This window comes from Staurois parvus, unplaced genomic scaffold, assembly GCF_062004578.1.
Source record: "Staurois parvus isolate SC_StPar_1 unplaced genomic scaffold, SC_StPar_1.0 ptg000530l, whole genome shotgun sequence".
NCBI lineage: Eukaryota > Metazoa > Chordata > Amphibia > Anura > Ranidae > Staurois > Staurois parvus.
Window position 1 is genome coordinate 1,025,221 of NW_028318326.1, and position 25,793 is coordinate 1,051,013.

Here is a 25,793-nt window from a genome sequence, read left to right on the forward strand (position 1 = left end):
AGAAACAACACGACAGATCCAGAGGTCCCCTTAAGGTTGGTCACACTGATAGTGTAGATCCCTCTTCTACACTATCAGTGTGTGAGGTCCCTCTTTACCCCAGTAAAGATGGCCGCCGGGCCTCCTCGTGGCTCCGGCGGTAGGAAATGAGGTCACGCTCTGCACCAGAGCGTGACGTCATTTCCTACCGCCGGAGCCACGAGGAGGCCCGGCGGCCATTTTTACTGGGGTCAGTAATGCTGTTTTTTACTTTTACACATATGCTGTGATGTGCATACTACCCTATTGCTATGTCTGACTAATAAAATCACCTTAAGAACATACTACACTATCTCTGGCACCTGTTTTTTGGGGCTCCTTCTTGGAGCTGCTACTCCCACAGAAAGGGTACCCCTATCAGCCAGAAGAGGGATCTACACTATCAGTGTGACCAATCTTAAGGGGACCTCTGGATCTGTCGTGTTGTTTCTGATGACCCACCGTGAATAGGACGCCCACCACTCGATCTTCGTCGGATCGGACACCCGGGATGATTACTCCTATATGCGCATATTCCATGCGTTTCCGGTGAGTGCGCATTGCTGTTATCTCGAGGCAGTACATACTTTGGAAGTATATTCATCAGACAATACCGCGGATATTGCATAGACTCTACATATGTACATTTTTTCTTCATCCATTTATCAATTCTTGAAGCGCTGCACTGTTGTTTGTTACAAAGCAGACAAGCTGACTGTTTGGCCACAAACAAAACAACACAAAAATAAAAGAATATTTCTGCTGTCCGTCACATCATTTTTATTTGAAATGCAAACAGGACACAGTATTTAAATCCAAAACATTTGTTCTTTGTGTCACTTTTTGAGAGGCTTCCCTTCACTTCCTGTACTGTCCAGGATGTGAGAGGAGATCTCCCCATAAAGAGGGAAATACCCTATAGATTGTTGGCAACGCAACAGGTGTCCTCATTGGAAAAATTCCCTTCTATTTTTTTCTGGTGACAACTCTAAATTTTGGATTTTGCCTTAACGTCATGGTTTTACTAGGAATATCTCCCCTTGCACATGATTGGAGGATTGAGATGAATAAAGCTTCACTGTATTCACAAAGATGAATAAACATTTACTTTGTAAAGTGAATAGTCTACTTTTTTTTTTTGCAACCCAACTCATATGGCTGTCTGAAGTTTTAGACAAAATGAGCCTCTAGGAATATGGCTACTATTACGCTGCCCACTTGGATATCCCATAGTGCAGGGAATCCTTTGTCATTTATTTGGTGTTTTGTAAAACAGATAATGTGTATAGCATATAGAGTATAAATAATATATAGCATGCATTTAAAAAAACTGCATATATATTTAAATTTGTGTGAAAAATCTAGTAAAAGTGATCAAAAACATTATAGATTCTATTTTTCAAATGGGAGCTAACCAATCAGAATTTGCATTGACAACACATACTGCATAATGCATAAGAAATTGGTTTGTGGTATGTTTTTATTGTAAGCATTTCCTGCAACAAAACAACCTATAAAATTCAAAGCTGGAGAAGATTATAGTAGTTTACAGTGATTGTGTCTGATCAACCTTAATGTCTGCTTTAAGCATTGGCTTCAAACATACTGATGGTTATAAATGCATTTATTCCTGCTGTCTTGGGATGCAAGTAACTGGTAATTTCCTTTACTTTATCCTCCTATATTAGATTTAGGAATGTGCACAGTGTACTTTCAGAAAAGCTGACCCTTGCTGGCTGGAGGTTATTTGTGTTTACAACATGTATGACTACGGAAGTGTTAAAATGAAAGGTTGGCAATCTGTACTGTCCTGTCTGGTAGTGTACTAGACAGGACACCTAGATATGTGTACACATCTGTAGATTTCATCACAAAATCCTTGAAGCTCCATTCATACCTGGGCATTTTGAATCGCTGGCAGAAATGCTGCAATTCTGTCAACGATTTCAAAACGCTCTGCTAAAATGACCAATCATACAATGCAAATTTCAGGTGCCATTAAATTTAATGGCACCTAAAAATGCATTAAAATGACATCTGAAATTCACACTGCGATTTGTCATTTTAGCAAAGTGTTTTGAAATCACGGGCAGAATCGCTGCGATTCTGCCCATGATTCAAAACGCCCATGTGTGAAAAGAGCCTGAGAGTCACAGAAACTTGGCACACAGTAAAAAAGTACCACTTGGAAGAGATGGTCAGGGGTGCTTGTCCTCTGCTCCAGTTTGCTTCAGCGCAAACCTTAGGCCTTGTACACATGATGAGAGTATCGGACAAATAATCCCAATTTGACTGCTGTGCATATGCATGGACTCGAACACAGACCGTGTGTGTTCAGGGTCGTACACCACACAGATGTCAGATTGGGAGCAGCTGCTTTGTCCATGCAGCTTCTGTGTCCCAGTGGGACTGCCTGCACAGGGATGCACAGAACACATGTGCATCTCAGTGTGGGTAAACATGGCCCTCGCACAGGCGTATTCCGTAGTATGCCCCTCATGAACGACACCTAATTATGACCTCTCTTCTCCAACATAATGTTTCCCTCTTTATCTAGCAATGCAATGGAAGCTTGAGCTCAACCTTCTCAAGCCAATTCTAGATTTTCATAGAGAATCAGCCTGGTTTTGGGGAAGCTGGAACATTCAGGAATAAATATGTGCAGTTGAGTGTATGGCATGATTCTAATTCGTTTATATGCATTCCCCTTGAATTCAAAAACTGAGATAGAATATTTCCTACGTTTGTTAGTTTATTTTATTTTGTTTTGTTTTTAATCGGTATTCTTTTGGTATAACATACTTAGAGCTGCATGTCCACCTTTTGATGACAGATCTCTCTGTTGTGGATAGCCATTCTTCATTGAGTACAATGGTTTTTCTGCATCGTTGTGCTGAGAAAACTGGCAGAGAACACTTCTGGACAGTATAAATCTGAAGTTATTTGGCAAGAACATTTTCAACTTTTTCCTTTGGCAAAAACATGTTGTAAAGTTTCATTTAGTTTACTAGTAATACATTAGCCACATTTATCAAGTTTCAGTTTACTCAATAATGTAGCTGAGATTTTCAGTTTTACCAGGGCGTTGTGTTGGTTTTTCATTTGCTGAACTATATCCTTTTACAAGGATGATGATTGTAAAATATGAACGTAGTTGCTCTAGTTAAGTTAAAGGAAGGGTATGATATTCTAGAATATTGAGTTTTCTCTTTTCTCTCTGTCTTTTTCTGTTCTCAGTGAAAAATGATGGCTCACCATGATACCGATACATACCATATATATTAGTGAATGCCAACTAGAATGTAATTCAATAAAAATGCTGGGTTTGATGTTCTCTTTGTATTAGCATGGGTAAAGTCAGCCATTGTAGAGACTGACTTTGTAATCCTTTTTTAATTTTACCATTTATTTGCCAGTGGGTGTCATAAGTATGGAGGAAGTAGTGCTTCATAAAGACCTGCATGGCCACCATCTGGGCTGCTCCAGTAAATGGTTGCCTACCTTTTCCTGCAAACATTTTTAGTTTTCCATGCCAAGAAAAGCTGCTGCCAGCCATAGCAGAGGCAATATTTCTGATCTTGTCACTGTTGCCAAGCAGCTTCATTCAAGTTCTGTGCTGCCGATTCCAAGTGTTTGCTTATTATTCTTGTGTTTATTTTATTTAGGGTCTTCAACTCCTGATATTTATTGTTTGTGTGTTTTTTACTAAAGTATGCATGCTTTTTTATTTTGCAGACTTGTTAGCTGTAAAGGAGCAAGATGGATGCCACTGTGATTTTACCAATACTAAAAAAGAAATTGGCTTTCCTTTCAGGTATGTTTCTCTTTGGCTGTGTTTCTGGCTTTGTTTGAAAGCAAGCAGAGTATGAGCTGCCAGTCAGTCTTTTTTGTGGGATTTTCAGAAGCACTTGGATTTGTTTAAACATTTCACTACATCTGTTAGTGGTTTTGGCAGAGTAATTTCTTGATAGACCCTTAAATTGATCATGCTGATCTTTCCAGAGCAGGTGTTAAAAATATATCAGAGCTTGATGTTTTCCTTACAGCTGAATCTTAGTGCTTGCTATGCATATATTTAATGCTGTGCTCTTCCATGCAAACCCGTGACAAAAAAGAATATATATTTTATTTTTGACTTTTGTATTAAAAGATAAGTTCACATTTGGGAACATGTTACATGTTCCACTCATTTTTAGGTTGGAGCATGTTCCCACCGCTGCCCGATTGGGCGTCACCCACACAGCTGCGTCCTTTGTTCACAGAGCTCTGTGAATGAATGAACTACAAGTCCCTACAGCCTTTGTGGCTGTCGGCTTGTAGTTCTCAATGAACTACCATGGCACTGTCGAGCATTGTGATAGTTCATTGAGTCTTCCTGACAGAATTTATATGCTTGCCCATATAGGATGTATAGGCACATAGATACACTAACAGTTTGCAGTAGTCTAGCATGGCACCAGCACTCTGCTGATCATTGGTGCAATGCTTTCTAGGCTCAAAAAAAAAAAGTATCTCTGACCATAGGGTTATAGTATCACCTTCAGGAGTGGGACACTAGGCACAAAACAAAAGCACAGCCTAGGAGTGGCCCTTGACAATGGCTAAACCCCCAACCTGCTAAATGCAGCTCAGATATTAGTGTCAATGAGTAAGGACCTAAGCTCCCTGCTGGTAATTTTTAGTTCTCTTTCCAGGGAATTTTTATTTTCATTTTTCCTTTGCTTTACAGGCTTGATTATTGGTGCCTGGGTAGAAGTGCTTCCAATGTTGTTAAAAGCTAGGAGTCTACTTTCTGTGGGATCTGCCATCACTTTGGACAACATACATCACCTGATGCGAGGAAATTACCATCTACGTCTGACAGTGCGTAATGGGACCTATCCTTTATGATCTCAAGTCTGGTTTAGCTTTTGTCCTTGAGTACCCTCGGGTAATTAATTTTAGGTGATGGCGATCTTATTCCTGAGCCTGATAGCCTACCCTTCCTTGCTTTCAGTCCTGTACCTTTTGTCACTTTTGCTGCTTTTCCCATATTATCTCCTATGCTTCAGTTAGTTTTGTGTTATATTCTGTCTGCACACCTCCGTGAGGCATGATCCCTTTCTGGTTCCACACAGGGATGCAATTGTATAGAGGTTCAGAGCCTCTTTCCTTGGTTTTGGTTTCTTCCTCAGTTAGGATGTCGTCCTATCTTTCTGTCCAGCACAGGTGCCTTATGTGGAAGGCATCATCTCTTCCTGTCTAGGTGTTTTGTTTGTTTTTTTTTTTTTGTGCTGTGAGGTTTATCTCCCAGCCATTGCTTCTGTTCAGATGTCTGACTTCCTTTATTCCCACCTTGGACCTTTTATCCTGTGGAACCTGGTTTTTATGCATTTCACCCTCAGTGGACCAATCAGGGGTTGTGCCTTCTCCAATTTCACAGCCTGTAGGTTTTTACTGGTGTTGTGTACTTTTCTTGCTTTGGGGGACTTTTTTTTTTTTTTTTTTAGTTTTTCCCTCTTCTCTGTAGACACTGCTTTTGGAAGGTCCTAATGGTCAGAGATCAAGATCTCAGCTGTGTCCTTCAATGAAAGGGATTTTAGGATGAGAAAAAAACAAAACAAAAACTATTTTGTTGGGTGTTAAAAGAAAATTCTACTTTTTACAGGGAAAAGCCAGAGGACACCAACTTGAATTGAAAGGGCTCCCCAAAGCCGATCTCCCCACCCCCTTCCCAGCAATAGAAACCTCCCAATCTCTCTAAGCAATTGTGCCTTCACTGTCTTTAACATAAGTACTTACCAATCCAATGCCCATGCAGGTTCTTTCATCCCCAGATTACACTTCCAGAAAACTCCCATGGTTAGTAGCTATTAATGGATTTTCACATGTAGGAAAACATTCCCAAATCAGCCGACTGACCAGTCTATTAGGCTTCTAAAGAGAAGCTGTCAACTCATTACATTACTAGCATTGTGATTTGTTTCGACTATGCTTTTCCACTCTGCATTGCATTTTTCAGGTTTCTAAAATATTAAATGTAACACAGACCTCTTCATGTGTCTGATTCTTTTACTCCTCTGTCCTCTCTGCCAAGAATAAACTTATAAATCTCTGTAATTCTCTATGTTCTCTAGACAGGTGACTGTGATCCCCTTGACAGTGTGATTTACCTGACGCTCTGCAAGCCTTAAATGGCAAAAAGAGACCATGCTTGTTACTTTTGGAAGTATCTACCATGGTTACATCAGACACAACTCTTCTGGTTAGCATAGAGAGACACCAGGATACTGCATAAAAGAAGAGCTTCATGTTTGCTATGCTTGCTCCTTCTCATAGGCTGGAGTTGGGAAAATGGCAGCGAACCTACAGAGGCTATAATTCTGAAATGGCTCCATCAGCCTCCATATAGCACAAATGAGTAGCTCACAGGAGTGTACACATTACTGTACAAATCTTTTTACTAGATACAAAAGTTCATGTTCATTTAGCTGTTTTTTTGTAATTTACGTTCCATTTGTAAAACTGCCCAAACTGTTCCAGATTGAGTAGTAGGCCTTTACCTGTGATTTGAAGCATGAAAATATGATACAGGTACTTGTAGAATCACCTGCACTTTTTTTGACTCAGTCTCTTTATGGTTTCTACAGGACTGTGAACTACAAATTTACCTGCAGTGCTTGTACTGGTGTAAAGTGTTATTGCAGTTTGATGTAGTGGTGCACCGAAATGAAAATTCTGGTGCCGAAAACGAAAATTCAAAATGCACTTGGCCAAAAACCAAAACCGAAATGCGCAGTTTTTAAAAATGAATATATATTTTTTGGAAAAAAATACACTTTGATTAAAAAAAAAATATATATATATATACCCCATCTGTTTTGTAAAATATGGATGTTAGGGCGAGTAAATAGATACTCAACGCGTCACGCTTTAAAATTGTGCACGCTCGTGGAATGGCATGAAACTGCGGTACTTACAAATCTCCATGGGTGATGCTTTAAAATTTTCTACAGGTTAGCAGTGTAAAGTTAGAGGAGGTCTAGTGTGAGAATTATTGCTCTTGCTCTGACGTTCGTGGCGATACCTCACATGTGTGGTTTGAACACCATTTACATATGTGGGCATGGCCTACCTATGCGTTCACCACTAAGTGTGAGCACGGGGGGACGGGGGCACTTTCAACCTTTTAAAAAAAAATATATTAAATGGTTTTTGGGTTTTTTGTACACTGTTCCTTTTAAACAAATTGTAATCACTTTTATTCTTATCACAAGAAATGCATGCTTCCCTTGTGATAGAAATAATTAATGACAGGTCCTCTTTATGGAGAGATATGGGGTTAATAAGAACCCACATCTCTCCTCTGCAATGTAAAGCATTAGATCAAAAAAAAGCATTAATCTAGTGCTTAAAAAAAAAATGGCCGCAACAGGAAGTAACATCGCTTTGGTCCTCCAAGGGCATAGAGATGTGTGGCGGCCGTCTTTCCTTCACTCATCTGTATGCCCAGCGCTGGGATCAATGGTTTCTCAGGTAAGACTGAACTACCGAGTGAGGGGCGGGGTTTTTCGGCACCCCAATTGGTGCTTTTTTTTTTTTCATTTCGGCCGACAGCTGAAAGGGGTGTTTTTGCCCGAAACGTTTCGGCCACCGGAATTTCGGTGCATCCTTAGTTTGATGTGTAGATGTAGTGGTCTCCTGTGGTTGCTCCTATAAATTATTATGGTTCTGCTGGTACTTATGAAGGGTGTGCAAGGTATTTCTACATCGAGGGCCTAAAGTAGGGGTCTATCAATATGTTGTACAGAAGACAGGGAAGAAAGGTATAGCCTTTGACAGGTAAGGGTTACTTTGTGATTGTAAGTACCACCCACTGTACCAATGAAGCCCTACCCACTTTTCTTGCTACACCCACCCCTTACTAACAAGTGCCCAAAACATATATTTCAATCTTTTTTTTTTTTTTCTATATGCTGAAAAGGTCTTACAGTTTCTTATATTTCTTCAGGACTGTGTTAGAAATCTGACAAGGCCATTATGAAGGTGTTCCACTTTCCATGTTGAATTTTTTAAATGATTTTAGATTATGGAGAATATAGCAGAGGTTAGTGGAAAATACACGGCTGGGCAGAAACACCCCAAACTCCTAGGTGGACAGAAACAGAGTCAAGAATATATACACCGATCAGCCATAACATTATGACTGTTGACAGGTAAAATGAATAATATTGATCATTTCATTACAATGGTATCTGAAATTGGTTGGTATATATTAGGCAGCAAGTGAACATGTTGTCCCAGAAGTTAATGTATTGAAAGCAGAAAAAATGGGCAAGCGTGAGGATTTGAGCATCTTTGAAAAGGGCAAAATTGTAAGGGCTAGACGGACAGGGTCAGAGCAGCTTCAAAACTGCAGCTCTTGTGGTGGGATGTTCCCGATCTGCAGCAGTCAGGACCTACCAAAAGTGGTCCAATGAAGGAAAATGGTGAACCAGGAGCAAAGGCTGGCTCATGTAGTCTGATCCAATAGAAGAGCTGCTGTAGCTTAAATTGATGAAAAATGTAATGCTGGTTCTAATAGATATGCAAAACTTACTTTAATTCAAATATGTTATGTAAAAAAAAAAAGGAATGCAGCTGTAAGTGCTTAAAATCTATCTTTTATATTGGAGTCCAATAATCTCCCACATGCCAGTTGTAACACTGAGGTAAGGAGGGTTAGCCAATCAGTGAAGTCTGTCATACTCTGGAAGCTTTCCCATAGCAGAGGAGAACGCACTGATGACCTAATTTACGTTCTGCTGATCCCTTACTATTTAGTCAACAAGCAGCTGGGGAGGGTTTAGAACAAGGACGCAGGACTTTAGCAGGCATTCCTTTCTATTTGCTTTTTAAGTAGACTTTACAGTATAATGCATGGTCTACATATAATATCTGGGCCCCTCTCCTTTAAAGATCACCCAATGTTAGTAGTTCCAAAATATACTCGTAAATAAAAAAAATGTTATTTGTATACTTTCCATTTTCCCATCTTCCATCACAATATCTAATGTCACTGTTCTTGTGGGAATATTCCTGGGAAACGCAGAGCAGGCAAAATCTCGCGAGAAGATACTCCTGTTTACAAGAGTTTTCTTGAGAGAGTTTGGCTGTTCTGTGTTTCCCAAGATCTGGCCGAAAGGAATGTGACATCACTCTTGTCTAGGTGTAATAGATGGGGGTTATGGTGTGTGTAAATCCTGAATGAAAATCTATATTTTTTCTTTCCGGTTACATTTTATTATACTAACATTATTTTTAAAGGTGGAGGGGCCCTTACAGTATAAGCAGACTGTGCATTATACTGTGTCAGCACCATTACCACTGGGAAAGGGGGTGTTGGGTGCAGTATGGGGGACTTTTAAACCTTAGAAACCCTGGTGTCTCACCATTCGTATACAAATATTTGTGCATTTAATGTATTTTGTGCTTGTTATTCACCTGAAAACTCCTCTCTTTTGTGTAGACTTCCAAAAGCCCTGAGACTGCTGCTGAGTGCAGCCATCTTGGATGTATGTCAGCAGCCCTAGCACTCTCAAAGCTGTCATTCAAGTGACACTATAGTAGTGATAGGTAACCTAATGCGCATGTGCCAGAGCAGGCATCCAATGACCTTTTCAGTGGCACCCAGAAGATTAATGTGTGCAGGCTCAGACTTGCCCCCTGCAGGATCCACTGCTACTTACAGATACAGTACTGCTTCCATAGACTGTAATTGACAGCTTGCTAGGGTCTCAGTTACCCCCATGGCCTACCTGTGACTAACACGGTGCCCGACCCTGCCCTTCTCACCAACTTGTGACAAAGGACCAGCAAATCCCACACCGTGCTGTCACTTGCGTAACAATGCCACTCTCAGCTGCACCCTGCACAAAGTTTTTCCAGCGCATGGGACCACAATCTATGTTCCAGCAGCCTGAGAGGAATTGTCACTGGGTTAATGAATTATGCAATTAACCCTTCAGACTCCAAACTGCTACCAGATAGCTTTGGAACTATCAACCCTTCACAATGTTAGCAAGAACAAATGTGAACACACACTGTCACCACAGACAAGTATATTCAGAGGATTATTATATACAGTAGCACTCTTCAAGAGACAGGGATTCATTAGTTTGCATTAAAAGCTTTAGACAGAATTTTTAACACTCTTCAAAATAGGGTTTAGTAATGAAAAGGTTAAATGGTGCTATTTAAAATATTTACAGAACAGGATGTTACAAAGAAATAAAGAGAACAATAAAGCAAAAGAGAAATACTAGGAGTTAAGAAGGCCGAATACTTGCAGTATCCTTGGTTTTAGCAGAGTCCAAGTTTCCAAGCAAAAACGTTGCATTGGCTCTCAAGTCCATTAGGATGTTCCTTGGTTGATGTCAAACGAGAGCTCCATCTTAACAAGTCCTGTCAGTCCCTTTTCTATGATATCAAGGGGGTGTGGACAGAGACCAACTGGCTAATAATCCGATTTAAGGGATAAATGTTGGGAGGCCACTACGTTTACGATCGATTCCCAAATACAGTTTTATATTTGTAATATTAATAACCTCCAATACGTGCAGGTGGTATTCTAGCAACTGGCAGATTAATATTTAGAATTAGATTTTGAACCCAGGGATACTTAACACAGTGTACCTTTGTCATCCATGAGGCAGGAGACTGCTTTTTCCCCTTTTGTATGTGCTAACATAGTCATATATGACCTTGATTTGTTTGGTATGATATTCCCCATTCAAATATATACCTAATATTAATGTGTCCTGTTCCTGTTGAATTCTATGAATTGTATGTGGAATTGTTAAGTTGTGGAATAGATGTTTTATGACACGCTCTGCATTCCTAGAGCCTTAATGGCCTTACAGTGCGACGGCTTGACTGAGTTATTATTATTTTACGATAGGGCAGAGGAAAATGTTTTCCATGGTTAGTGGAAACAGACATCCTGCCAAGACTACTTAGCTGTTTACAGCCTGGCCAGCTATGTTTTTTAATTAAGATAACAGATTCTTTTTGAAGTTTTTTAAAAGTTACAGCTACAAATTCAAGTTTTACAGAAGGGAGGAGGGGGAGAAAGATCATTGCTCATTAAAACAAAAATGGCTGCCGCATACAGGTTCCATGTGTCTACTGCGCACAGTCGCATAAGGTTTCAAAGAGGTCCCCCTGATGTCACTGATATTTAAGTGCCGAGTCTCCTCCCAGCAACAGCATAGACCCTTCACATTGTTGCATAAAGAGGCCTTTCCATTTACTGCCCACATATTCTCTGCCTCCTCATAGTGGGATCCTGAACCACAGCAGGTGTTAGCGTAAAACCCCCTGTGTTTCTTATGCTGCTGAAATTTAGGGCTAATGTGAGGTGACACTTAAAGGGGAAAAGGTTGCTGGCCCATGTTCTATACTATTTCCCTTTGCTCCTCCCCTAGAAGCTGCATAAAGGTTTTTATATAAAGAGGTGAGCGACTGCGTATTTTTTCTTAAAAAAAAACAACAACACAATCCTTTAGAATCACGTTAACTTTTACTACAGAAATCTAAATTTGCCTCTCCTCTAATATTTGGTCACATGGTATCTGCTGAAGGATGTTGGATCTGACATATATGCTTGGACAGCCAGTCTGTAGCTTTGCCCAATCGAGGATCCCCTCAATTGACAGAGGCCACATGACTAATGCCATACTATTGATTATTTCACTGCCCACTGAAGAGGTTTTGTATTTAAACTCTTGAAGGTAAAAAAAATCTGCTACTATAATTTGATTACATGTTATACAGTTAACTATTCAGATTTTTCCCTTTAGGTCAGCTTTAGTAGGTTGTTATTATTATTATTATTTTATATTATATAAAATTTATATAGCTCCAACAGTTTGCACAACGCTTTAAGTTGAGGAATTTATGGACTTCCAATAAATTCTATAGATTTTTTGGGGTTTATAGGATAACTGGCTATTTAAATTTGTTATGGTCTGATGGAACCCCTTTACTAAATTTCTAGGTTTGACTCATTAGTCTGCATTTTTAATATCTAGAGCTGTTATACTTTTCAGCTTCAGTAGATATTAGCAGTTGATCACACACATCCAGTGCAAAGCTGGTATTTTGCCACTGGTGTCTGCAGTAATCCGCAGCCAAATGCAGACTTCTGTAGACTGTCTCAGGTGGCTCAGCTAATGAATCACGGAGACTTCTGCGGTAGAAACTAGCAGATTGCTGATGAAGTGGCAGTTTTTTTTTCCTTTTTAACAGACACAGCATTATTAACAATCCAGCCAAGTACTTTTACAAAAGCATCCAACAGATTGCCTCTGCTAAATTGCTTTATGTAGAGTTGATTTCAGCAAAGATTGACAAATGTGTTTGGAGTATCACCTATATCACTTTACAAAACATCCATCAGTGTACAAAGTCATGCCAAAGCTAAAATCCTTAGTGGAAACATCCAGTATATAGCATTGGAAATTTCACTTTTGGTGATGTGTATTGTTTTCTATAGATTGCTGTTCTGTTTTTTAGTAAAAAAGAGGTGTTCTTGAAACAATTGGTTATCAGTTGACAGGAAAGGCAGTTTTGACCTTTGGTGCTTCACAGTCCAAAATTACAGCATACATACTCTCCTCTCTTCTCTTGAGAATCAGTTGTAAATTCCTGGCATTGTTGGCCTTCAGGGTGCCCCTCACCTCTCACTGGTTTCTTCTGCTGACCTTCACTTCACTACTGAAGCCTGTATTAGGTGATGGTCAGCAGGAGGAACCAGTGAGGGCAGTGGGGGACCCAGGAAAATCAACAAGTCTGAAAGTATCAATTTTTCATTGGACTTCATATGAAGTTTTCTCAGGATTGGATATTTGATATTGTGGCAGCAAAAATGTGACTAGCAGAAAGGAGCAAAACAGGGCACACTCTCCTCGTGCATTACTGTGATAATAAGAAATTTATTATAAAATTACAAATGCATACTCCCAAACCAAAAAGGTCATAAAAACAGAGACAAAAAAATCAAAGATGCCAGTCGTGGACAACAGAGGTCCTCGGTTAAATGTACTAACGCGTTTCGGGAGTCAAACTCCCTTCCTCCTATTGCTCTGACCTGGACCCCCTCCGTAGAGGCTCCATGGCGTTTGGTTTTACCTCTATGTTCAACTAGATCTTTCTTCTATAATAGACCTCTTTTGCTAACTTGCAAGACTGGGTGTTGAGGAAAATGGTACACTGGGTGGAATGGCCATCACCATCATCTTTCCAACTTCTGCTGGCTTTATATTGATAAAACAGCTTTACTTTTTAAAAAAAAGTATGTAGTGCACAGCATGTGTGTGTCAAGTACATTTTTATTTGATCTTCCTTAGATGGCAAGGAACATGTGTTCTGTAATGTACTGCGAGTAGCGTTAGTAAATTCAGATAATGAATACAATCAAACACACTCGGCATTCTATGTAATAATTGCAGTGCATCTTCGTGTAGTCAGGAGCCCCAAACCTCTAAGGACATTGAATCAACAGCTTGTGTTTCTGTTTCCTGCATGCACTTGACATTGCTGGTTAAATTGAGAGTGTGTTATGGGGAAGCTTGACATCCTTTGTTCTAATTAATTCCAGATTTTAATGTTAAAAGGTAAGGCTAATTTTAGCCTTCATATGAAAAAAGGCTGGCTTTATTCCCTATGTAAGCTGATTGCATAAGAGATCTTAAATTAAATCATGTGTCCCAATGAGTCAAATGAATTAACTTCGACATTGTGTAATTGGAGAAACACTCACAAAGCCTTGATTTTCTGTAAAGTGGTGCAATGGCAACAGTGACATCAGAACTAGAAGAATGCAGCTGTTTTTGATAATAACTGGAATTGGCCACTGTGGCATCCTCATTAGTTGGTGAGTATAAAGTTACTGCAATAGGTATATTTTATAGGGAGGCCACAATATGTAAAATATATTGATGGGGCTCAAAAGGTATGAACAACAGCCCTGGTAAAGCCCTAGACCTGGGTTCTTTCTTGAACTAGTTTTAATAACGTTTTGTTTGCAGTGTGATCTGCTAGATCAAGAAGTGTTCAGCTCTCATGAACAAATCTTATGAGAGGAGGTTCCACAGTTTCATCATCCTCTGAGTTTTATTTAAAGCAGACCGACTAAGGGGAGATCACGTTGTAAGTACTTTGATATAGTCAGCTGTTTAAGAATATTGCCTTAAGGGCCATTATTGCCAAGTCTGCTGCCCAGAATTGTGAAACATTGTAGATCAGCGGTTCTGAACTAGAGGCCCTGGGGCCACATGTGACTCTTTACTGCTAACTTGTCATCTTTATTATCCATGAGCGAAAAGTAATTTTTACAAGCTTCTAGTATTGGTGAGCATACTTGGGGTTGGTGATTTTTTCATTTAGAGTGTGACTGAACAATACTATTAGTCCCAAAACAGCTACAGGTAATTTATTTGTTCAATATAATTGCAACTGTATACAAATATAGTGTGTTTATTTTTCAACTAATTCTCTGCTGCGTTAAAGTGGGAATAAACTCATCGATCAACAGTTTCAAAAAGCAATTCTATTCGTGCCGTGCCAGGAATGTAACTGTCACATTTGCTTTTGTTCTCAACTAAACTGTCAAACCATCAAATGCCTGGTATCATAACTGACATAACATGTGCAGCACCATGGCAGTTGCAGTTCAAACAGAAGCTAAAATGGCAGCTTCCTTGGCTGAAAAAGATAGGAGGGTTTAGTTCTACCTGAGGATTTTTGTAACATTTGTGTATTGAGTGCTAAAGATGCAGCAACCCATAGCAGTCAATCAAATTTATGTTTACTGTCATTGCAGCAGTAGATTGAGATTTTGATATGGGTTAGTTTTTTTGAACTGCTTTGCTGAATGTATTATATTATTTTAGCATTTTTATTAGTTGTATACAGGACAGTAAAATATATAAATATTTTTTATTTTGGTACACTTAAATTATCGGATATAAATAGGTCAGAACATATTGGCCCCATAAAAGATGCTGAAGAGAAGTTGGTTACAAATGACAAGGAGAAGGCAACTGTGCTAAAGAAATTCTTCTCCTCAGATTTTACTAAGGAAAAGGAGGGGTATAATAATCATGACTGTATCATTATTAGCACATCACAGAGTATACCCTTGTGGTTTACAGAAGCTGGTGTCCGAAAAAGACTTAAAAAGCTTAACACAAATCTCCAGGACCATATGGCTTACACCTGAGTGTCCTCAAAGTACACTAAAGAACCGCTATTCCTAATTTTTAAGGACAGCAAACTGAAAGGAATGGTACCAGCTGATTGGCGAAGGTTCAACGTGGTACCAATATTTAAAAAAGGACAGAGATATATTCCTGGAAACTATAGGCCAGTCAGTCTAACATCGATAGTCTGTAAACTAGTGGAGAGGATGATAAGGGACTATATCCAAGATTTTGCTGATGAAAAAAGTATCATTAGTAGTAATCAGGACTTGCCAAACCAATCTGTTAACATTCTGAGGATGTGTGAGCTGCCATCTAGAGAAAGGAAGGCCTGTTGATGTGGTATACTTGGATTTTTCTAAAGCATTCAATACAGTTCCCCATAAACGCTTAATTTACAAACTGAGGACTGTAGGTGTGGACCGTTGGGTTTTTTCATGGATAGAAAACTGGTTACAGGGGCACGTCCAAAAGGTGGTGATTTATAATGTGTATTCAGACTGGTCTGGAGTGGTAAGTGGGGTACCCCAGGGCTCTGTCATGAGACCAATTCTATTTAATTTATTCATAAATGATATAGAGGTTGGTATAAATAGCTCAATCTCTGGGCAAATACATGGCAAATGAGGTTTAATATTGAAAAATGTAAAGCACTGCACTTGGGGACTAAAAATACTAATGCAAGTTACTCGCTAGGGGAAGAACCTCTGGGGAAATCCAGGATGGAAAAAGATCTGAGGGACCTAGTGGATGACAGATTCAGTAGTGGCAAGCAATGCCAAGCTGCAGCAAGCAAAGCTGGTAGAATTTTAGCATGCATAAAAAAGGTATTTACTCGAGATAAAATGATAATCCTGCCACTTTACAAAGCTCTGGTTCAGTCACATCTGAAGTATATAAATCCTGTATAATAATGATGTCCAGTTCTGTTCACAAGTCCTCAGAAAGGATGTGCTAGAACTGGAGAGAGTTCAGAGAAAGGCAACAAAGTTAATAAGGGGCCTGGGGGACCTCAGTTATGAGGAAAGACTACAAACATTAAACATGTTCTCCATGGAGAAAAGACGCTTGAGAGGAGATATGATATCGATATACAAATACCTCAGTGGTGAATCTAGCATAATGAATAAACTATTCTGTCTCAGGGAGTATAAGAAGACATAGGGTCACTCAGTGAAATTGGAGGAGAAGCGGTTTAGCCTTAAACTGTGTAGGAGGTTTCTCACTGTCAGGGCGGTAAGGATGTGGAGCTCACTTCCACAATCGGTGGTGTCAGTGGGAAGTATTGATAGTTTAAAAAAAACAAAACTTTTGGATGGGCAAAGTGAACACAATATACAGGGATAGGATATGAGTTTTTGACATACACGCACACCCACACAGGTTGAACTAGATTGACTTGTGTCTTCATTCAACCTTACCAACTATGTAAATATATTCTCATTTACCACTTTAGCTAGTATGGGGTTTGATATAGGGTCTGTCCTCCATGGAGTCTTTACCTTCTAGGCAACTGCTGTGCTCAAGATAGTATTGAGTGACTGAGGAGGAACACCCCGCAACATTACTAGGAAGGCAAAGGTTCAACTGGTGGATTCACACAGTCTGCCAGAAAGCATAAAAGTAGTGCTGGGCTTTCTTATTAGAAAGTCCAAAATGCCTTTCAAACCGCATCATGCTTATATTTTAAATGTTTAATAGTAAAATAAAGAATCAAATACATTCAACTGTTATAGTTTGCAAATGATGGGGACAAAGTCCAAGAAACCTCTTATGTTCTACAGCATGAACCTCGCGCAGTCACAAAGAAATGACAGCTGGCAATATTCCTGCCTGAAGTGCAGGCAGGCCAAGGCTGGATGCCATGTTTCTTTCCACGCCTGTTCACTAACACCTGCAGTTTATTTTATGTGGCTTTTTATTCTATTCATAAAGTTAGGCTGTAAACCACAGACATTATTCATATGCCCTTCAGGAAGAAATCAAATTAGTTTCCAGACCCTGGAAGCACCTGTTGAGCAGATCCGTATTTTACTTCTCTGAGCCCTGTGCACTAAATCTGCTAGCAGGCTGATCTCTATGCCAGAACCTTGTGTCACATATCATTTTGGCAGCAACAGCCTCATTATAGATACAGGATAATGGCACACTAACTGGCTTGTGACAGCAATAGTATTGTGTTTCTCTATGGCTACCAGCCTACCCTCTGCATGGGTGTTTTAGATCTCTGGTTCAGTAGAGATGCCCATCCTGTTTGGCAGTATAATGGACTGTGTTCAGTCCTTGCTTACCAAAAATATTACCCTGTAATTAAAAATATTTGAGAGAAATTTTAGTCTTTCCTTTTCTTTATACAGATTACTTGTATATGGCAAAGAGTGTGTGTAAGCACCCTCAAAATTAAATATAAATATTTCCAGTGTAGGGTGCTGCTAATACTACAACATACAAAGGCATTTTATGTAAAATCTGTTTTAATTTCCCTTCATGAGTAAGGAAAGGACACTAGGAACAACAGGAATTATCCATGTACACATACAGTTGAGGCATTAGGCATGTACAGTATATATCATCCTGTTTTGATACATTGAAATTGAATCAGTGAAGTTTTTAAATGTTATGAAGTACAGTGCACTTAACATTGTATTATTTATGTAGGAATTTAACCTAATAAATACATATTGATATGTGGAAGAACATATTGTAATGATATTGTAATATCTGCTATACTTGCATGCCGTCATATATAAGGTATGACAATTTAATTCCTGGAATTCCCGTAACGCTATGGTGGTGAGTCACTCAGCCATTCACATTTTCAGACTTGTTGTAACTTGCACTCACTTGGTTCGCAGACAAGGAAAAAATAATAAATGTGTTTGCCGCGTTGTTGGCGGAAAATGAGTGACAGGAACTTGTATTAGTGGATTAAAATCAAATTTTGCAAGGAAATTGGCAAAAGAGTTAAACTTTAGCTCTATTACAACAGACTTATGTGAACATTCCATCCACGATGACGCAAAAAGTGGGCAACCAAAAACGCAAAGGATAGATGCAAATGTGAACAGAGTGTGAACAAGAATCTATTCTGAGGAAAGACTAGAACGCTTGCTTGACAAGTGGATTCTTCACCACGACAATGCTCTTGCTCTTAAGTGTTTGCAAGTTGCTATCCCAGACATCCATTCCGAAACTTGACCAACCATCTTATTCCCCTTATTTAGCACCCTGAGACTTTTGGCAGTTTCCAAATTGTAAAAATTGCTTTAAAAAGAACACACATTTGATGACATTCCAGACATCCAGCACGCCATGAAAAATATACAGTGCAGCTTTCTGGAAAACAAATTCCAGGTCTCCGGCAGTGGCACAGTTGTCTAGAAAAGTATGTTGCTTCACAAGGAGATTACTTTGAGGGTGACAACAGCCGCTAGTGTATAGGTAAGCAAACAAATTTTTTTCCAGTCCATTCTGGTAATTAAATTGTTACACTCCGCACATAGCAATGTTGACTAATACCAGCAATTGGGAGAGAGATATATAGGAAGAGAGATGTGGAGGTAAAGGGCAAGATAAGAGAAAGCCGGGTATTGAAATAATATAGAGGAAAAAAAATTAATTTATCGGAAGAGAATCCTGTAGAGGACTTGAAGTGATCCTATTGGAAGTTTCCTATGATAGACTTAGGTGATGGGGTCAAAGTGTGTTCTGCTGTAGATATTGTGATCTGGTGAGAAGGAGTACTTCTTGTCAAAAGGGTAAGATAATCTCTAAATATCCACGAGGTGGTGTTGGAGAAGACGTTTAAATGTATTCAGTATGATCCGTGTGGACTTCTGTGTGCAGACGAGTCCATATTGCGTTCTAAAATGAAGTTAAAATCCTTTCCTATCCATATGATCCCTGCAAAGTCTTATCTTCCCAGGCAATTTCTGAATGCCAAAGGCTATTTCATCAAGATTGGGAAAATAGAAGTTGGCAATGACAGAATTCCCAACATTAGTTTATTGAAGAAAAACCTGCTTTTAGTGTCTGTATGCTTGTTTTTAGGGTGGACTACAGCCACATGTTTTCCTTGAAATCGTAGAAATGTATCTAACGTATAATGTCTCTAGGTTTTATGGAGCCAGGATTCATAGACCCAAAAGCCCTATTTGAATCTCATGTTCTTTTGGGCTCCCAAGCAGGGTATTAAAAGAGAAGTACAGCCAAAGCTCTTTTACCTGTACTTCCCCTGTGGATCACAGGAGTGCAGTTTGTTCTGCACTCCTGTGACCCGGATTCAGCTGACAGCAGGCTGAAAGCACTCAGCTGGTCCAGGCTGGGTAAAGATCCCGACTTTAAAGTTGGGATCCACCCCAGATTCTGGAGCAGCACCTGGCTCAGCCTCTCAATGAGCCACTGCGAGACTGAGCCAGCCCCTCCCCACAACCCAGCACCAGCTCTGCTCACAGCGGTGGTGAGAACTCAGCAATCGGCGGTCATGAAAACGCTGAGTTCTCACACTTAGAGCCGGCAGGGAACAGATGCAGCATCGGAACGATGCTGCATCCACTTAGGTAAGTGTAATTGGAGGGAAAAAAAATCCCATACGTCTCTTTTAAATAGGCATTGCTGAGTGGGAATCAGATCTTGGGGTGCCAAGCCATGAAGAGCCTTAGGGCTCATGTACACTGCAGCTGACAAACTCACGTTTAGGAGCTGTTCAGCGTTTTTTTCAGCAGCCCCTGAACTCACCCTAATGTTTTCCTATGTGTCCATGTACACATCGTTGTTTACAGGCATTTGAGTTTACAGTTGTTTTTTTGAACACAGAAAACTTGCGTTCAGCAGTCAATTTTATCAGCGTTTCAAACGCAAAACGCTTGTAAATGCAGCAAGTCGCGTTTACAAGCGTTTGTGTTTGAAATTTTTTTTTAACTCTTCCAGTTCCCAATGCTGTCCAGAGACTTTTTTCATCATGAAAAATGTATGCAAAGCAATATCAAGGTACTCAAATGGATAAAACACTGAACACAGGATGTTCCTACCAAGCTTGTCACACATTGTAATGACCAATTCACACCTCGGACCTCTCCCACCCTTGGAAACAAAAGATATGTTAATGACCATTCACACCTCAAATTCCTGATGAAGACCCCCTGCCAGGTGGTCTTAATGACTCACTCCACCAGTCACTTTTCCCACCCTTGGAAACAGAAGAAATGTTAATGAACAACTCACACCTAAGCTAATCTCAACACATACCGCTGTCTCTGCTTCTACTCTCTGTATTAACCTGAAACAGTCTGAAAAAGTTAATAATTTACCACTTTTCAGTGCATTCTGGGCATTTGGGAGGTTCTCCTGTGGTTATCTTTAAAAAATGTTTCTAAACGCAAACGCGCATAAACGTGTTATGCAAACGTGCCTAAACAAATGTTTTTTAACCTACGTTTTCCAGCAGCCAGCTTCCATCATTCAAAAGTGTCCCGTGTACATGGGGCCTTATAGGTGTGCAAGAGGATTTTAAAGTCTCTGCGAAACCTGATGGGTAGCCAGTGCAAGGACTCCAGGATAGGGGTAATATGATCACTTGTACCAGACCTAGTGAGGATTCTTGCTTCAGAATTTTGCACATATTGTAGTTGATTAATAGTGGATTTAGGTACATTATTAGCGTAGAGCATTTCATTAGTCGGGAGAACACAAATGCATGGATCAGCTTCTCAGCTACAGCATGTGATAGCATAAGACAGTGCCGAGCTATGTTTCTCAAGTGGAAAAAAGATGTTCTGACAACATTTTGTACATGTGCATCAACGGTTAAGCTAGGATCAAATATCGCCCGTAGATTTTTCAATTTAGACTGAAGTTCAAGTACAGTGCCATCAATAGACTACCAGAACTGGTCTTACACAATTGATGGGGAGGTGCCAATACACATGACTTCAGTCTTGTCAGAGATTAATTTGTATCACAAATACAGTTAGATAGGAGAGAAGCAGTCAAAGTAGAATCCGGTTTAGTGTGGATGTATATCTGAGTGTCGTCAGCATAGAAGTGATAATTGAGTCCATGTGATCTAAGCAGCTGGCCAAGAGGAAACATGTAAATGATAAAAAGTAAGGGACCCAAGATTGAGCCCCGAGGAACATTGTACTTGACTGGACCGACTTCAGACTGAAATTCTCCAAGAGAAACAAAGTGACAGCGATCAGTAAGCTATGACTTAAGCCATTTCAGAGCCAATTCTGAGACTTCAAATATGGTTTCAACGTAAGAGATTAAAATGATTGTAGTCTACAGTATCAAAGGCAGAATTAAGATCCAGTAGAATAAGAATAGTTAGTGAGCCAGAATCAGATGCTAACAGAAGGTCGTTAGTGGCTTTGACCAAGGCGGTTTCTGTGCTATGCAGTTGCCAAAAACCACATTGGTTATTTAAAGCCAGGTGGTTATGTTACTGAGATATCACAACTTGCTGAGGATCTTGGGAAGGAAGGGTAAGTTAGATATGGGTTGAATGTTGTTTAAATTGTCCAGAACCATGTTGGGTTTTTGGTACCGGGATGATAGCGGAAGTTTTAAGGATCGTTGGTACAGAACTGGTGCTAAGGGAGTCAATTATGATATTGAGAATAATGGGACATAGAGAACTAAAACAGGATTTAAATAAATGGGTGGGAATAGGATCAAGTATGCAGGTGGAAGATTTCATATCAGAGAACAATTTAATCAGAGATGCAGTCTAGTACAGAAAAGAGGGAGAGAAAAAACAGTAAAACTGGGTGGGTCAGGAAGTGATATGGAAGAAATAGTTACAGAGCTGTGTTGAGGCTGGTAATGTGGAGGGACTGCAAGGTTTTAATAATCTATCGATGCAGAAGAGTTGTCTAGGGTTGCTAAGATTTTTTTTCTTTGGCATGGGAGAACTAGTTTGATCTAGGCATCTCAATTTGACCCTTATAAATACACAAATGATCTTTCCAAAACTGTTAGTGAACAGGCCGTCCAGAACGGCGCCACCTACGCTCAAGGCTCCATGAGACTACCTTCACTGGACGTAAGTGAGAATTATACCATGGAGCCGGGCGGGAGAATGAGACAGTTCAAGTTTTAATAGGGTAAAGGTGTCAAGGGAAGATGAAAGTGCCTGATTAAGGGCATCTATTTTTGTCAACAAAGGTGCCAGAGGAGGAGATGCCAGATAAAGAGGAGGCAACAGAATGTACAAATTTGGGTCAATCTGTAGTAGCTGAGTTGCGATTAATTAACAGATTGAGACAGGGAGAGGTTAGAAACTGCTATTTCCAGATTGAAAAGAATAGCTAGGTGGTCAGCCAGTCTTAAAGAAGAGCAATCAGAGACAAAAGAGCCATTAGCAATGAAAAGGTCCAGGGTGTGTCCTTTGATATGGGTGGGTGTGCAAAAAAAATTGAGTTAGTTAAAAACCTTCAAGTAAAGCCAAAAAAAACTTTTAGCTAAATTGTCCAGTTGTTCACATTGCAGTGCAAGCAAAGAGGTCCAGTGCAGGGCAAGGGAAGAGGTCCAGTGATCAAGGGAAGATTTGGACGTGAGTCAGCAGCAAGCTGGGGCAGATTGTGAGACAATTACAGAGGACCAAGAGATCAGAGTACTCAATCCATGGAATCCAAAAATCCAATAAGTCAGTCCTATTAATCAGAATCTGAATTTCAGAAATTCAGTCAAAATTTTGAAAGAAGTGAAAAAGTTGAAAAGAAAAAAATTGTAATCGGTGTGAGGAGTGGCAACCAAATGCGCCAGTGTTCCCTCCACAACCAGGAAGAGAGAGGAGAGCTTAAGTTGGTTTTCAGCACAGAGTTAACAGTGACACACTTCTCTACTTGGCCATGCACTTTTCAGGCTTCCCCATCAAAACATTTTAGACAGTAGTGCACTTCAGATCTTCTGTTAACTGTGCCCCTCTGCACAAAACTGGCTTTATGAAGACATGCTTGATGAGTTTGGTGTGGGTGAATATGAGTGGCCTGTACAAAGCCCTAACCTCAGCCCTATTGAACCCTTTTGGGTTGAATTGGAATGCCAATTCCCAGCCTGGTTGTCTCTTCCAACATCAGTACCTAACCTCAGAAATGCTCATTTTGCTGAATGAGCACAAATTCAAACAGACATACTCCAAGATCTTGTTAAAAGCCTTCCCTGATTGGAGGCTGTTGTAGCCCCAAATATGGGTTCAGCTCCTTAGAGTGGTTGTAAACCACTTTAGGGAGTGAAGTGACTGGCCTCAGGTGATACAAAGAGATTAAACAAATCCTCCTACATAAGTTGAACCTGTTTTATATGCAGTCGTCTTTCCCCTGCATCCATTCCATAGTGCAGAATTTATACTTAGCACTGAAAAGCAGGGGGCAGGGAGCAGAAGTTACATCATTGAGGCGAGCTCTGAAGGCCCCCCCCCCCCCAAATCCCCTCCTTCACACAGCACATCGGAATAGAGCTGAGGCTGTCAGTCACAGGCTATGCCCTCCCCGTCACCATTTTTCTCTTGGCGGCAGGAAAATTTGCCAGAAGTAACTCGTGCTTATAGCGGGGGAACGAGGCAGCAGACATAGTACTCTGGATTGAGACAAGTACACACTATAGAGGGATTTGCTTTTGTACAAGATAAGTTCAGGTAAATGTGGGACGGTGGTCAGGTGGCCACAGATTTTCAGTCATATAGGTTATACTCTGTTTACCATCACCTAAGATTTTATTTTTCTTCTTTAATAAATTTATTCTGCATTTTCACTTCTCCTGATGCAAGGCTCAGGACACTGGAAGGCTCCATTTAGAGTCATGCATGAATGAACATTCAGGAATGCGCATGAAGCTCATGCAGCTGTCCGCTTGTCATTGCTTTGTACAGACTGGCTGCACAGACCACCCAAACCTCCTGGGTGGGTAAATACAGCAACCTGCATGGGTGTTCTTATAAGTGTGCCTGTATAAATGAGGCAATAAGTGCAAACAAATATTTGTTGATCCTGCCAGAGATCAAGTTAGCTTGTAAACTTCTTTGCAGTCTGCCTATGCTGACTTTTTAGCAATTAGCATTTTTCACTTTGTGAACTACAGAACATCTCTCCTCTGTTTGGACTCATGTACACTGCAGCTGATAAACTCACGTTTAGGGGCTATTCAGCATCTTTTTCAGCAGCCCCTGAACTCACCCTAATGGATTCCTATGTGTCCATGTACGTTATGGCGTTTACAGTCGTTTACAGGTAGTTGAGTTTACAGTCGTTTTTTTGAACGCAGAAAACTTGCGTTCAGCAGTAGATTTTATCAGCAAACGCCAAACTCTTGTAAATGGGGCTAACCATTTATAAGCGTTTCCGTTTGGAAACATTTTTTAACTCTTCCATTTCCTGATGCTGTCCAGTGCCTTTTTTCATCATGAAAAATGCATTCAAGGTTTTCAAGGTACTCAAATGGACAAAACACTAAACACAGGATGTTCATACCAAGCTTGTCACACATCCTAATGATCAATTCACACCTCAGACCTCTCCCACCCTTGGAAACAAAAAATATGTTAATGATCATTCACACCTCATATTCCTCATGAAGACCCCCTGCCAGGTGACCTTAATGACTCACTCCACCAGTCACTTTTCCCACCCTTGGGAAAAAAAAAGAAATATTAATGAGCAACTCACACCTAAGCTAATCTCAACACATACTGCTGTCTCTGCTTCTAGTCTCTGGATTTCTCTGAAATAGTTCATAATTTACTACTTTTCAGTGCATTCTGGGCATTTGGGAGGTTCTCCTGTGCATATCTTTAAAAAAACGCTTCTAAATGCAAACGCGTATAAACGCAGTGTGCAAACGTGTCAAAACTGACATTTTTTAACCTGCGTTACCTACTGTCTATTTCCAGCGTTCAAACGTGAGTTTATCACTTAAGTGTGGGCACCTAGAGGTTTCTCCAGCAGCATTCTAAACCGTCCTGTCATGGCTGAATACTGGGCCGTTCTGACAGGCAAAGCTGGTGCACTTCCTAATAGTGCTCAAGCTTGCCCACCCTTTTCCTGCCCTTTTACCTTCCTTTTGGCTAGTGATGGACCAATAGGAATGTGTACAAGTGGGGCTTGACAGCAAGCACAGACAGTACCCGGAACACAACATCGACGGGGGAAAAAATTGTCAGAATTTCCAACCATTCCGTGCGTATTGCAAAAAAAAAAAACTATTGGCTAGAGTTATATTATTTTCTTTTACGTTCATTGACAGACACAGCATCTTCTATTCTTAACCATAGGGTTATATCGCCACCTACAGGAGTAGGACACTATGCAGAAAAAAGAAACACGTCAACGCCTATGGGCAGTCCTGGCAGGTATAAACCCCTTCTCTGCATAGGCAATCCACTTGTTTGGCCTTGCTTTTTTCTTCCACCCCTCACTTGCTGGGCGCTGCTTTGGGATGTCCCTATGGTTGAGAATAGAAGACGCTGTGTCCGTCAATCAATCAACGTAAGAGAAAACAGGATTTTTTTGTTACTCACTGTAAAATCCCTTTCTGAGTTAATTGACGGACAAAGCA

General features: G+C 40.2%; 1 protein-coding gene across 3 annotated transcripts in view; it reads left to right on the top strand.

Moving 5' to 3' along the window:
- The window catches only part of SESTD1 (SEC14 and spectrin domain containing 1), a 187,768-nt gene that overhangs the window by 41,907 nt on the left and 120,068 nt on the right, over positions 1 to 25,793 (top strand). For 2 of the 3 annotated variants that reach the window (XM_089690385.1, XM_089690386.1), the window contains exon 2: positions 3,754 to 3,832. In XM_089690385.1, the coding sequence (XP_089546511.1) occupies positions 3,778 to 3,832 (55 nt within the window). In that variant the 5' untranslated portion in view covers positions 3,754 to 3,777. Of the gene's footprint in view, positions 1 to 3,753; positions 3,833 to 4,747; positions 4,882 to 25,793 lie in introns of those variants that run through there. The other variant, XM_089690387.1, reaches the window with a different exon arrangement.